This window comes from Plectropomus leopardus, chromosome 12 (genome assembly GCF_026936395.1).
Source record: "Plectropomus leopardus strain MGB_pleo_1.0 chromosome 12, ASM2693639v1, whole genome shotgun sequence".
Lineage (NCBI taxonomy): Eukaryota > Metazoa > Chordata > Actinopteri > Perciformes > Serranidae > Plectropomus > Plectropomus leopardus.
This window is the reverse complement of record NC_142187.1, coordinates 7,555,332-7,569,905: the sequence shown is the minus strand read 5'-3', so window position 1 is coordinate 7,569,905 and position 14,574 is coordinate 7,555,332. Positions and strand designations below refer to the sequence as shown.

Below are 14,574 nucleotides of genomic sequence, written 5' to 3'. Positions count from 1 at the left end.
GATTCATTATAAGAAGTATTCAACAGATTAAACTTAGTTTTTAATTGCAACAAGGGCTGGGTATCAGTACTTGATACCTTTAAGGTATCGAGAAAACTTACTCAGTACCGAGCAGTATCAAAACTTCTCAAGTCAAACGATACCAACGCATTTAGTCTTTTTTTAGGGTTTCACACACACTCATTTATTTGTGGCAGCCTGCCACAATTAAAACATCTGCTGCCACATTTTGATTTTCTTTTTTTGGAGCTGGCAGTTGTTCATAAGATGCACTGTTAAAATATATATTCACCATTGGGTTATTCATTACTCCACACTCTTGCAATGCAGAGCACATTTTGGGCACAAACAGCGAAGCAGAACACCAGGCTCACTGAAAGTAAAACTTGACCATTCATTGCACTGGGTCTAAAGATTGCTTTCACTCACAGACAGCAGCTCCTCTCATCCACTGATTTGATCAGCTTTGGATCCACTAATTTATAACCCACCCCACTACTCAAAACTCCACAAACTGTTACTGATGCAAAACAAAAGAAGAGTTTTGCTTGTTGTGCTTGCACAGACTCGCAAAACCTCCAAATTTAGAGAGGGTACACAGAATGATGCACAAGGACACACGGGCGAGGGGAAAAAAACCCAAATGCTTCCATTCAACTGATGAGTATCAAATGAAGTACTCTGTTGGTATCGTTATTACTTTAGGAGTACTGGTCTAATTTTTTAAACAATGTGCGGACCTTGTTGCAGCCCTGCTTATGGCAGTTTATAGCTTCGGGGTGGGTGCTTCTTCCTTTCTGCATCATCCATCACAAAAATGAAATGTTCGATTGATTGAGTATTATCTGTTACATAATAAAATGATGAAATATTTTAAAGATCAGTGTAGACATTCACGTGAGATGTGAGGTGTCAGGTACAGATTGGAAACAACACTGAGCTGTTTTGTGTCCTCCATTGGGAAATTTGACCTACTCTGGCTCCTCCCTGTAACCCATCACCATTCCATGTCTATAAAGACCTAGTTGGGACTTCTAGCCTGACTTGCCACTCCATGCACTATAAACTGCTTTACCCTCTCCTCTTATTAGTTCTGAGCTTGTAAAAAGCCATTTAGCCTTGATTAGCCTGCTAGCTTATAAAGCAGCAGTGGACTCTGGGCTGGACGGGACTGGATGGGGGTTGTCCCTAAAACAAGGCTGTCTCTCGCTTTTAACTGCTCTAATAAAGCCCCCTGTCTCTCAGTCGAGTACAAAACTCTGCCAAGGGCCTCTCCTTTCTTGTCTAACCTGAGCTAAAGAACAGAGATGGAGAAAGTTTTTTATTCTCGTTGTCTCCCAACAACACTCAACTCTCTGGATCATCTATTCTGTGTCTTTAATGAATATTCATTTAGCACAACAGATTTATAGAACACTACATCTCAAAAGTTGTTTAATTTCCCAATGCTATAAAAAGTAACATGTTAATCTATCTTTATGTGGCTGTGCCATCTAAACAGGGGGGCAGGAGGGTGGAGGGGGCTGCAGCAGGGGGTGGTGGAGGTGCAAAGATTTAATGGAGGTAAGAAGGAGAAAAGGAAGATTTCATAGGGCCAAGGAAACAAAAGACAACTCTCTCAGGGCTAAATGTGACACACAGGGAGATAAACTGCCTCTCAACCAGAAAGAACCACAAGTAAAAATCCTTGAGTGTAAGCCCTTTATGCTATTTGTGTGTGTTGCTGATTTAAGCTGGCTCAGGGGTTTTCAACCTTTTCAGTCTTGGAGCCAAAAATACAGAAATTTATGTCACTCTGGGACCCAGGCTTAGCAAACATGTCATGTCCACTCACAGAAACAAGCTTACAGTTCAATTTGGGTTACAACCTTAAAAGTGAGGTATTCCTGGTTCAGGAAATATACAAGAATCAGCTGTCTGAGTTGGCTGCTACAACAGCAGGTTATGTGGGTCCCAGGGGGACACTAATAGAACTTACAGGTTTGATCCTGATTCGTGAGGCTGTATGAATGCAGGTATTGATGATGATAGAACAATGCGTGTCAGGCTTTTGCAAAAGTTAGATGGGCTAATATACAAAAAGTTGTGAATCACAGTGTGTTAGAGTTGTGGATGATAGTTTACCAGCATTTGCAAGTTAGGAACTAAAAGTCAAAGATTTAATTGACCTCTGTATTCTAGTGCTGACACTTTCCAAAAAGCTTATACTGTATAGATAATGGTTGTAGCTACGGTGACATTCTGCATTGGTTTATGGGCTACCATTCTGAAGCCTCAAATTCGGCATCTCGGCTGTGGCCACCTTGGTTATTTGGAGCCAAATGTGACCATATTTGGACAAGAGGTTGGAACTGTGGAGGAACAAGGGGTGGCTCTGACTCAGACTGAAGCGACGCCTTGCCAGCCTGTCACTCAAGCAGTTCTGTTCCTAAATATGTATGAATTTAGGTCTTAACGTGATGAATTGTAATAATTTTCATTCCCCAAGACAGTTGTCATGAATATTAAAATGAGCATTGGAGACAAAAAACATTTTTTTTGCACAAGGCTGTAAATGTGTTTATTTCTTCTGTAAAGTTGTGCTTTTAGCATGGGGGTCTAATGGGGCGTTGGGATGGTCTGTTCTGGAGACAGCCTCAAGTGGCCATTCAATGAAGTTGCAGCTTTGTAAAAAGTGAGGAGCATGTTTGCCTCGAAGTTGAACCTTTTTAAACGGTCAATGATACAAAAAAAAAAAAAAAAAAGTGCAAAGAATATACGCTTAGCGCCTTGTCACACTGGTGGTGGTTGTAGTATAGTGTGGAAACATGACACTTCCGAGTACAACTGCAACCCTTGCCTCAGCTGAAAAGAGAAAAAAAATGCTTTGGTGGACACACAACACTACTGGAGTGCACCCAGTGCTATGTGGCCGATTTAGTAAATCTAAGGTTAAGCAGTTTTTTTTCCTCCATTGGACAATCAACTGTTTGAAATATATTAAAAAGTATGTAGAACTTCAGCCAACTAACAGAGAAGGCAAAAATACTACAGTATTTGGTGGCAACCTTTTCAACTGTAGCTACAACCTAAAATGATACATACTGAAATCATCTTATATCAATTACGAGCCTCTAAAATGAATCAAAATCATATCATGGCAGACTTTGTGGTATCAGCAAATATTGCATCATTGTCCACCTAGAAATGAGAATTTTGCAATCTGAATATTGATGCACACAGATCTTTATAAATCAGTTAAAAGCAAGAACTCAGCAAAATGAAAAAAAAAAATGCTGAACCCACATCTAAAGCGCTCAGTTCACATGTAATAAAGCAGTGAGTATTCCCCTGCACCGTGTCCTTGGCGCTCCATTCAGTATTTTTTGCTGTCAGTACGACAGGTTGAGCATGTACGCGCCTCTCTCCAATTACGCATATTAACTGGTATGTACTGTACATCTGTTTGCTCTGGGCTGTGTGCAATTGTGTGTTTGAGTTTGTGGGCTCAGTGGGACGAGGCTCTGGCTTGGTAGGTTTTAAACTGAAGCTGTGGCCTTGATCTGAAGGCCTGGCATCATAAAACCTGAGGAACCAACACTGAAATACAACTTCCATTCGCGCAACACGCCACTACTCCAACTCGGTTACTGCCCCGCAGGGCTTTTTGAATGCTGTGTGCGTGTATGTGAGTGAAAGAAAGTGAAATTGCGGCGCATTTCCATCTCCAGTCACCCCTATGGCGACAAGCAAGCAAGAAAGCCCTGACAGAGATAGATAGATGGCTGTGCCTCCCCTCTATTTAGCGCTCTGTCCCCAACGTGTGTGGGGCTATTTCTCATTTCATTAGTGTGTGTGTGTCTGTGTGTAGCTGAAGACCTCCGCCATCCGTCTCAATCAGCCGCGTGTCTTAATCTACTGTCTCCCGACATTTTGGCCTCACTCAGCCTCCTTTCTTTACACAGCGAATGATAAAATTACGTAACAATTAATTCTAAAAACACAACATTCTTGCAAACATTTTATCCACCAGGTAGGGAAATAAATCTCTCGCACATCGGTGCCGTGAAAATAGCAGCGGTAAATCCCTTTAGAGCATCATTCTCTGCTGCACCCTGTTAACCGAGGCCTTAACTACACTGACACACCATGATAAAACATTTAAGTCACTATTGATTTCCCCTGCCTCAGCCTGATCTGTGTGTGTGTGCAGGTCTCAGATGGCAAAAGGGAAAGGGAGGAGGGGGGGCCGTTTTGTAAGTGCCTGAGAAAAAATTGAGACAGAGGACGGGAAGAAAAGAGAAATGGGAAAGAGAAAGAAGGGAGAAAGAGAGAGAAATGTGGCTTAGCGACAACAATAAAGAGAAGAACCAGAGAGGAGAAGGCAGCAAGAGCGACTGGGCAGCATGTGTGTGTGTGTGTGTGTGTGTGTGTGTAGAGGGGGGGTGGTGGAGGGTAGAAATCTAGCTTCATCACTTCCAAATTGAGGACAGATTCAATTATTTGCAGAAACCACATGGAAATCTCTTCGCATTGTTCCAGCTGGAGCACCAAATTTGGCAGCAATTGCATTGGCGGCATTGGAGGGGCCATTTATCTTGGAGGGGAAAGAGTGTCTCAGGCGTTGTACGTTTCTCTCTGTGTATGTATGTGTGTGTGTGTGTGAGCTCATTTATCTTGCGGGGGAATGAGCAAGGGAACGAGGACGCCCCGGGAGGCGACCAGATCATTACCCATCTGGGATCAGAGACAGAGAGAGAGAGAGAGAGAGAGAGAGAGAGAGAGAGAGAGAGAGAGAGAGATTTCACTAACACTGCCCTGTGCAAAGCCACACACACACACACACACACACACACACACACACACACACACACACACACACTCACACACACACACACACACATACACACACGTGTACAATGTATCAATGTAACGAAAGGAGACAAATCTCATTTTCATTTGGGGACGGAGGGGCACAGAAGCTCCACAAATACGTGCATTTATAGCAAGCGGAGAAGAGTGAGGCAGGGAATTGTTCCAGCCAGCTGACTGCTTGTTCCACTGCAATCATTCAGCATCTAGTTGGCTCCCTCTAAATGGATACTCAGATTAAGGCATGTTCTGCTCCAGGTGGCCAATAAGACCTGGACTACAACATCATGTAGCAACATGTACGCCTACATTTTGGCTGGAACAAAGTCATAATGTCACATTTTCTTTGGAGATTCTTGGAATTTAAGGTAGTTACTTTCGGCAAAAGAGACGATTCACACTAACTGAATTCTCAGAAATTCAGTTTAGTTCAAAACTAGAGTTACTGCCTCCTGGTTGTTTGCCTCCATTCACCAGGCAAGTTGCATTTACAGTTTACATCCATTTCTGTGAAAATGTGAATGCTTCACCCACATTATCCCCCTGCCGGCACAGAAGATCTACACAATCAGCACAGTTTCAAGGACACCCAAAATTAGTGTCACCAATTCAGTATCTGAACAAATGTCTCCTCTTCTGTTCCAGAGTTATGGCATTGAGTAACGGCCAGAAAAGAGTTTTTGCTGAACATGATGTCACAGTGAAGCTGACCTTTGACCTTTTGGATACCAAATGTCATCACTTCATTATTATATTTCCATTAGCCATTTGTATGAAATTAAGTCAGAATCACTGCCTCAATTCTTCAGTTATGGCCAAAAACTTGTTTTCGTGAGGTCTCACCCTTTAGACTTGGACTACTGACTTTATCCCAATCAGACCTCTTAGGTCTTCAGACATTAGCTTGTTGGTTGTACTCAGAATAAGAAATGGTGCTTCTAGTTACTGTGGACCTGCCCTCTGGAATGGTTTGCCTAATAAGCTGCGATCTACATGATAGTGTGTAGTGTGTATGTGTGTATGTGTGTGTAATTGCGTGAAAGTGAACCTATCATGTTCACGAAAACAGGACGGACAGACAACCTGAAAACATAAAGCCTCCAGTCTCGGCTATTGCTGCGCAGAGGCATAAAATATTTCCCTACCAGCATTACTGAGGTATTACTGATGTAATATTTTATTTTTGTAGCAGTAAGTGACAGCTCTGACAAGAAACTCTGACTCACTGATGACAGTTAAAACTGTCCTCCATGCTGTACAAACAGAGAAGCATCCTCACTGACATCAGTAACCAACTGTGCATGTGTGTGTGTGCGCATGATTAAATCAATCCGCACCGTCTGACCACTGCCTTTCTCCTCAGCCACACTGACCTGCCTCCATCTCTCTCTCTCTCTCAGATACAAACACACACACGCGCAAAGTAAAACAGGAAGGATCACAGCACAGACAACAACTTATCGAATGCATCCCCTCGCTCAGCAAACAAACACACACACCTCTTACCTTGCAGTGCTGCTTCTGATCAATACACTTCAAGCTGCTCTGCTTATTCACCACTTGCCCCATCTGGTGATATTTAATATGGGGAACACACACACACACACACACACACACACACACACAGACTGAGTGTCGATTGATCATTTAAATGAAGCTTTTTTACGTGCAGCCTTCCCAGAGGTGAATGACAACATGTATTAAACTAGATGTAAAGCTACAAAAAAAGTGACATTTGTAGTAAATATGCATTTAAGGCTTCCCTAAATTAAATGCAGTCATTAATTTCCTGCTCTAGTAACCAATGCAGCCTCAACTGGTGTTTTCAATATCAAGAAAAACAAAGCAGTGAACACTTCAATCATTTGTACCTCAACATTTTGCCTGAGGAAACGACTGCAGAAGGGAAAGGTTAAGAAAATGAAATGAGAGTGGCAAATTTTAGGGGGTATTCTTAAAGGCACTCTAGGTGGACAAAGGAAATCACTTTAAGAAATAGGGTCTGGGATGGAAGGCAACAAGCAGACTGACCCCAGCTCAGTGTGTGTGTATTTGCGTGTGCTTGTAATCGCGAGGGGCAAAAGGACAGGAGAATATGCCAGACATGCAGAAGCAACCAATCAACCAAATCCCTCTTTCTCTTTGCCGAACAACGTTTCTCTCTCGCTCTCGCAATGAGCTGACCTCTATTACCCATGCAGGGGACAGGGCGTGTGTGAGTGGGAGATTGTTTACTTGTGGCAGAATATGGATGAGGACATGGAAATGAGGGAATTGCGGAGCGCTGGCCTTTCACACGCAGGGTGTTCTAATGGATAGGGCAGAGTGTCTGCTCGAGAGCGAGTATGTATGTTTGAAACAGGAGGAGGAGACTTTTTTTACTGTCTAATCCAGCTTCTAGGTACAGTCAAACGTATATACAAGTCAATTTGACATCATTTTAAGAATTTAACATTTTTTGCAGTATTTCTGCTAGGGCTGCTTCCGATATATCAATGATTCAAAGCCAGCCAAAGTATTCTGAATCACGGCAATTTTCTGCTGTCATACTACATAAAGCAAAACAGGAGAACAGTTATAAATCGTGTCTCAAAATGACGGATGCAACCCATTTCTCTTTGCTGCTTCAACACTCTCAGCTAACTTATGCTTAACTGGTAAACATACAGTCTTTCTGAATTACTAGTGTTTATCCAAGAGCAGAGGAGGTATGTGATGCCACAGGGATGTCCAACTTTGTGACTTTTTTTAAAAATTTCTAGTTGGCTGTGTTAACAGGAGTGTCATTTTTGCTAATGTTAGACTATAAACAAACTACGCCACCACTGCATGACCTAACCACAACAAGGCTGCAAAGCTGTGACCAGCATGATGATCTGCAGTCTCATTAAGCCACTTGTTAGCAACAGCCTTTCCTAAGACACAGAAAGCTTCAAAGTTTGCGAGTAGGGTATTTACTGACGCATTTTAGGTTGTAGAACAACATATGAAAGTTTATGTAGCTTATGATATCACAGCCCTTATTTCAGCCATCTAACAAAAAAAATATTTTTTTAAAACACCCAACAACTTTGTGATGAGGGAACCGTGAGTGCAAAAATGTTACCTATTTTGCTGGTTTTAGGATTCATTCCAGTAGCACTCTTTTCGTTTAAATGAGGAAAAATAGTCAATATTTGATCTAAAATCATCTCCTGAAATTTGGTATTCATAGTGAATAAGAACAAAGTAAACATTTATTTTCCCCATGCTTATTTAGCCTAATTTTGACCACTGTGTGCCATGAGGGTAATTAATTCAAAACATAATCAAATACAAAAAATAAGCAAGAAAAGACATCTGAAATCTATCCGCTACCTGAATAAATGCCATGTGTGTTTTGTTCACTGTCACTGTTCTCCCATTCTCAAAAAGCTTTACCTGTAAACTATGTGAAAACACTTGTTTATCATGCATCATGTCTCAGCGTATAAATGGTGTTGTTGAAAGCATGCGTCATAACAGTGAGAACAAACATTGTGTTTTCACACTGCTGCTGTGACACTGGTGTGTGCCTCTAATCTGGTTGTGTCTATGGCCCTATTGATGATTCGAAGGCAGCTCTATGCTCACAGAGAACACAACTGCAGGAAAAATCAATACCTGGAGAGATCCTCCCTTTCACGCACACACACGGCAGAATCAGAAAAAACAGAATCCACACAAAATGCATCATTTATGACCCTCTACAAGTCGACTCTCCCACAAGCACAAAAACTCATCACAAAGTCATAGAATCAGCATGAGAGAGTGTGTGTCTGTGTGTCTGTGTGTGTGTGTGTGTGTGTGTGTGTGTGTGTGTGTGTGCGCGCGTGCGCGCGCGTGATCTGTCTGATACTGCGATGGGAAACGTGACAGACTCATTTTCTGTCTCACCTTTTACAGCTAAATCAAGATGTGTGTGCATGCGTGTCCGTATGTGTAACCTACTTTTCGATCTCACTGTTTTTACAGGTGCGCGGGGCGCAGGAGGAAGAGGAGGAGGATGAAGGGGTACTGGGGTCTGTCTTGCTGCTTTCTCCGTTGCTCGTTGAAGGCATCTCTGGAAACGCATAAACAGGTGATGTGGTTAACATTCAATGGTGACAGTTCTAGCTGCAATAAGCATTCACACACCTCTCGGGAAAGTCAAAAACCATGAGCTAAATTGAGGAGATATACTTAAATAAATGCACAATCTTGGCAAATTATCTCTTTGCATGAGTAACTTTATATAATTTATATGAAGACCAGCAATACTAAAATCCCATAGATACATTTTGGAAAATAAAATGCCTTGATGTCTTGGCACTACTTACCGTCGCTGGCCCATTTGGAGAATTCAGGCGTTATTCTGTTTGAAGGCATCCCACCGCTGCAACACAGAGACATAAATGTTGGTATGAACAGAGCCTCAGTGGTGCATTTTATTTCACCAACACTGGCTTAGTTAAGGGGATAGTTTGGATCTTCTAAAGTAGGGTTATATGAGGTACTTATACTACATAGTCAGTGTGTTACATACAGTAGATGGCAGTTGGGTCGCTACAACTTTGGAAAATAAGACAGGACTGCCACCAAAATAAATATGCAATGTGCTGCTATGGTTAAGTGCCAGCAGCAAAAATACTTTAGCCACCTAAAAAAAGGTCTCCCCTGAGAAAATAAATCATCACCCAACTCTGCAGTTCTCCTCCTCTCTCCTCTGCAGCACATTTTGAATCTTCTCAGTCTTTTCTGACTGAGAGGCTGTTAAAGGTTTCAGTTCCTTATCTATGCTCTTGTCAAAGTCACCAGACTCCGTTACAATAACAGTATTTTTGTAGCCTGCAGAACGAATGAGCTGCTGGTTTACCGTCACACAATAACACAAAGTAACTGTTCGAGGCAGCAGAGGACCGGCAGCTCCAGCGTTCAGTGATGTTAAATCACTGTTTTCTCAATGCAGTGCGGCTTTGAAGAGTGATATCACAGCTACAGTTCTCTGTCCCAAATCTCTGTCTAACAGCGACGCAATGCGGTGGAAATATTCTCAATAGGGCAAACTCTTATGCCGTTTTTCTATGGGGCTGTTCACACTGAACGCACTGTGGCCCCTGAGCTTCACAGCAGGCTCCTGATCTGCAGCAATAGTTTCAGCGTCTAGTCTATTTTCTCTGTGAGTGAATCTGACATGGAAACACACTGATAAGGCTACATTCAATGTTATAGAAATGATCTAATTGTGATAAATGATAAAAATCTGCATCTAATGCTTCCACATATTTGTTGTGTGTGTCTAAACAGAGAGCGAGACAAACAAGTGGAGACACACACACACAAGCAAACAGATAACGAGCTCTACATATGATCAGAACAGAGAAGAGCAAAATCACTCACTTTTAGTGTGAACTGCCAGGCGTCTTCTGATAGGTGACTGCATCATTTAACATACTGCGCACCAGTATAAACCTGCCGTTACACTTATATTGATTTTTTTTAGGTGGGCCCTTTTTTTAGGTGATAAAAATATGTTTTGCTGCTGCTTCTGTCCGCAGCGGTACATTGCTTAGCTTCCACGTTGGTACTCCCTTGTGCTTCTCTGAACTAGGAGCTATCTCATAAAAGTCCACTTTAGAAAATCCAAACTATCTCTTGAAGTTAGTATTCTGAGGGTTTGACTGTGTAGTAGTTAAGGCTTCATACTTGAGCACGGCTCCCCGTAGCGCCTCCCTCTCCCTGGCCTCTCCTTGGTCCTCTCCGGCTCCAGAGCAGGGGATGATGTCGGCCTCCGTGTACTGGGCCTTGCCGTACTCCAAAGTGTCGTCTCCGTCCACGTCTAGGTCAGCATCGCTGTCTGCCGCGCTCTCCTTAATGCTACATGTGGCAAAACCTGTTCCTGTGAAAATAAGAAGACAATTTTCAGCATGACTTGAATTTCAAACTTGAGACAGAGTTGAGGATGTTAAATTTATACATTAAAACTTTTTTAGGGATCTGCAGATGGAGCGAGATGAGAAAAAAGATTTGGTAAGAAAGACGAAGGTGAGGGGAGAGACAGACACGGGGTGAAGTGATGAAGACTGACACCTCACCCATCAATCTTTGGGAGAAAAAGAGGGAGAGTAGGAGACTGTGGGAGAGTGTGTGTGTGTGAGTGGCACTTCTATAAACCCAGTGATGAACGCTCAGACAAACCCTTACCGCTGCCTGACTGCTCCCTTCAGCTCCACTTAGCCACAGAGCCGGCTGTGTGTGTGTGTCCGTCACTTAGAGGCGTCTCTTCAGTGTTTGTTTGAGACTGTCTGTCCCTGTGTCACTTAGGCCCTGTCTCTCAGACCCCTTGAAGGTGTGTGTGTGAGCATGCGAGTGTGTGAGTCAGTCTACCTGTCACTTACGCCGTGTCTATCTACCACACAAGGGTAGGTAAGGTGTGTGTGTGCAGGAGTGTTCACATGTGTATGTTACTATTTGAGCAGGTGTGCGTGTGTGTGTGTGTGTGTGTGTGTGTTTCACTTGAGATGTGACTGTGTGTGTGTCTACCAGTGACAGGCCTGACAGCCATCTTATTTACACCTATCCCAATTTCTACAAGCTCTCAGCTGGACTAGTGTGCTCTGTGTGTATGTGGCAAGTGTGTGTATGTGTGTGTGTGTGTGTGTGACCAGATACAAGCTCGACAGAGTTGACAGCCATCTTATTTAACCCCCTGTCCCAGCATGTGTGTGTGTGTGAGTCTCCATACTTGACTTCCTATAACAGTTGGTCTCAGTGCACTACAGTGTCTCACTGCACTATGGCGTCTTTGTCAAAGTGCAAATCAGCCGCTCGGGCTCGTCTCCGAGGACCTTCTGGGATTTAAACATCTGCTGCTGCTTCTCCTACTTAACTGTGTAATTCATTTCACTCTTACTCTAGGAAAGAATCAAAAAAAATGAGGAGGGAGGAGAGAGAATGTGAGCGCGAAACGGCTGAAAGCCGCTGTGATAAAACGCGCCACCGATGCTAAGCCGTTTTACGACAGGCCCATGGTTTTTAGTGATCAAATAAAAAGGACCTTTTAACTTTTATTTGGTCTCAGCGGCAGAGGGGAACATATGGGAACAATGGCCACGCAGCGTAAATCTAGCAGCATGCTGGCTCTGCTCGGCTACTAAGGCGATAGTTTTTCAGGGCATGGCAGAAGGCGAACAGAGCGCATGTTACATTATTACACAGGCTGACATGGTGAAACGGTTGAACTTCATGCATTTTTGTTCTATCTTCACTGGCAGACTTGCTACTTCACTGGTTTAAGGTAAAGCTCATTGGTTCAGGAACAGAGTTATTTCCCGCACCCACTCACACAAAGATCTTGTTGACTGTCTTGTTTATGTACATTGTACTTTAGACTTGTCACTTACAACAATTATGTAACAAGTGAGAAACTGTCACATTTTGAGTTTGAGTCCATATTTAAGTTTATACATATGAGCCATCCTCCCAAAATGTTCCAAGCCAGAGAAGTTAGGTTTGAAGCTTTGAATACCACCAGAACTCTCATCCATCAGCTGTGAATGATCAGCCAACCAGATGAGAGTAAAACAGATAGCTTTGACTTCAAACCACTAATGCATTAATGTGTGCATGTGAGTGCTTTAGTGTGTGTGTGTGTGTGTGTATGTGTGTGTGTGTTGAAGTGGTCATAGCAGTGGTGGTTAGGGCAAAATCTAATCAGCTGATCGACTATAGATCTTGTGGCTTGTTGGCCACAACAGCTGGTTTCCAGAAGTGGAACATGAACATGTGGGCTCTGAGGACTTGATAATGTGAGGTAGGGATTTCCATGAGTGTAAAAAAACGACCAGCCCCCGGTCAGATTTGACGCCCAAAAATCATTGTGCCACATTCCTTTGCCAAACGATGCTAGATGTAGCAACTTTAAAGCACCTCTCAGTGATTTTTATTTTAATTTCTAAAAAGCAAATAGCAAAAAATGTGGCTACTTATTCAGACCAACAGGGAAAAAGCAAAAAATAAATTAAATATATCATGTTTCACATTAATTCCCATGCATGCTGCTCAGACTAATCACAGTATTAATTTCATTTTTTCCTTGCATTTTCTTTAAAATTTGTTTTTATGTGAAATTATATTTTAAGATCAAGAAAATCCACTGTTAAAATTTGTTTTTCTTTTTAAAGTTCAATACATTTATGATATTTCCAAAGTAAATTAGTTATTATGTTAAACAATTGTGATCTAAACACTGACCAAAATAATCACGATAATGGTTTTTTGTCACATTGGTGCAGCAATACTGTGATGACCTCTAACTCAAGAAGTTCACTGCAAGATAATGTTCACTGACAATCAAAACTGTATATAGACACTTTATTTTATTGTATTCCTGTACCTGTATAATTGTGTCAGGAATGATGCTTACTTCTTATAGTGGTTACAGAATTCTGGGTGCACATTATATTACTGTCCATGCAGTAAAATATGGTTAAATAAGAATTTAAAACAGCATGAGCTCTCAGGCATTTTAAACGATCCTCTTATAAACAGATATGCTGCGGTATTTTCTCACTGGCACGAGGTCTATTTGTGCATGTAGTGTACACACTGTACATGTGTTAGATGTTTTAACTGTGAGCATAACTGTGAGCATATGTGTGGCTGGATGTGTGTGCGTGTGTGTGTGTATCCCAATGCTTCTATCTGTCCCTCTAAGCAGTCTTGGCAGGCCAATCTAATCTGGCCATGGAAAGGTCAGCCCCACTCTAACTGCCTTTCACTCACATTATGCACCGACGCCCCCCCTCCCCTTTCCTTTTCTTCACCTCTCTTCCTATCCAGTCCTCCTCTCCTCACCTTCTTTTCCCTCCTTTTTTGTGTGATCACTCCTTCTTTCTTACCTTTATTCTTTCACATTTCCCACCTATCCTTTTCTCTGCTTGTTTTGACAGTTTGCTTCTTTACATTTCCTACACAACCCCTTATCGCTCTATTTTTCTCTCTATTCATGAATCACTTGTTCTCTCTCTCCTGTGCCAGTCCCCAGTTTCCCCTCCTTCCTGCTAGACAGGCGTGATCAATACACACACACATAGCGACTCCTACAGGGCCATCCCGGTCTGTCTCATTATCATAACCATCTCCTGAATATCGTTGACTCTTAACATACTAACTACACATTTTATCCTCCGACTTACATGCTTGATGACAGCAACGCCAGAGACACTCAATTTACATACATGTCACCACAGCAACCCTACAAGCACAGATCTGAAGAGGAGGGAAGGATCAAAGGACTCATCAGGCTGATTGACAGCCCTGATCGACCAATCGACCGACCTCAGCGACATCCCGTTACCATAGCAATTATCAGGACGCTCTAAGAAGCAGCGAGGAGGGGAGTCAAAGGTCCTCGCACTATCTTTCTGCCATTTACAGGTCAGAGAGAGCAGGAGAGAGAGATGGGGAAAGGGACACAGACACAAAGACATGAGACGGCCATCTTTGAAGTCCATTTACAAAGCACAGATTTCTCCTCTTCTCAATCCCTCTGGGCCATCTCAACCTGCAATAATCCCCCTTTTCTCCTCCTCTGTCTCTCAGGACGGCCTCATATCAAACTTCGGGATCTGTCTGCCTGCCTCCCCGTCTGCCTTTCCACCTGTCTGTGGCTGAACTGAAAGATCAACTATTTTCTTCAATAAAAAAAGCAGAAGTAAACACTTG

General features: G+C 42.6%; 1 protein-coding gene across 5 annotated transcripts in view; it reads right to left on the bottom strand.

The window, feature by feature from the left end:
* rnf220a (ring finger protein 220a) overlaps nt 1-14,574 on the bottom strand; it is a 221,705-nt gene that overhangs the window by 12,176 nt on the left and 194,955 nt on the right. For all 5 annotated transcript variants that reach the window (XM_088085176.1, XM_088085177.1, XM_042497332.2 and 2 more), the window contains 3 exons: nt 10,555-10,747; nt 9,189-9,244; nt 8,821-8,932 (listed from right to left, as the gene is read on the bottom strand). In XM_088085176.1, the coding sequence (XP_087941302.1) occupies nt 8,821-8,932; nt 9,189-9,244; nt 10,555-10,747 (361 nt within the window). The remainder of the gene's footprint in view (nt 1-8,820; nt 8,933-9,188; nt 9,245-10,554; nt 10,748-14,574) is intronic.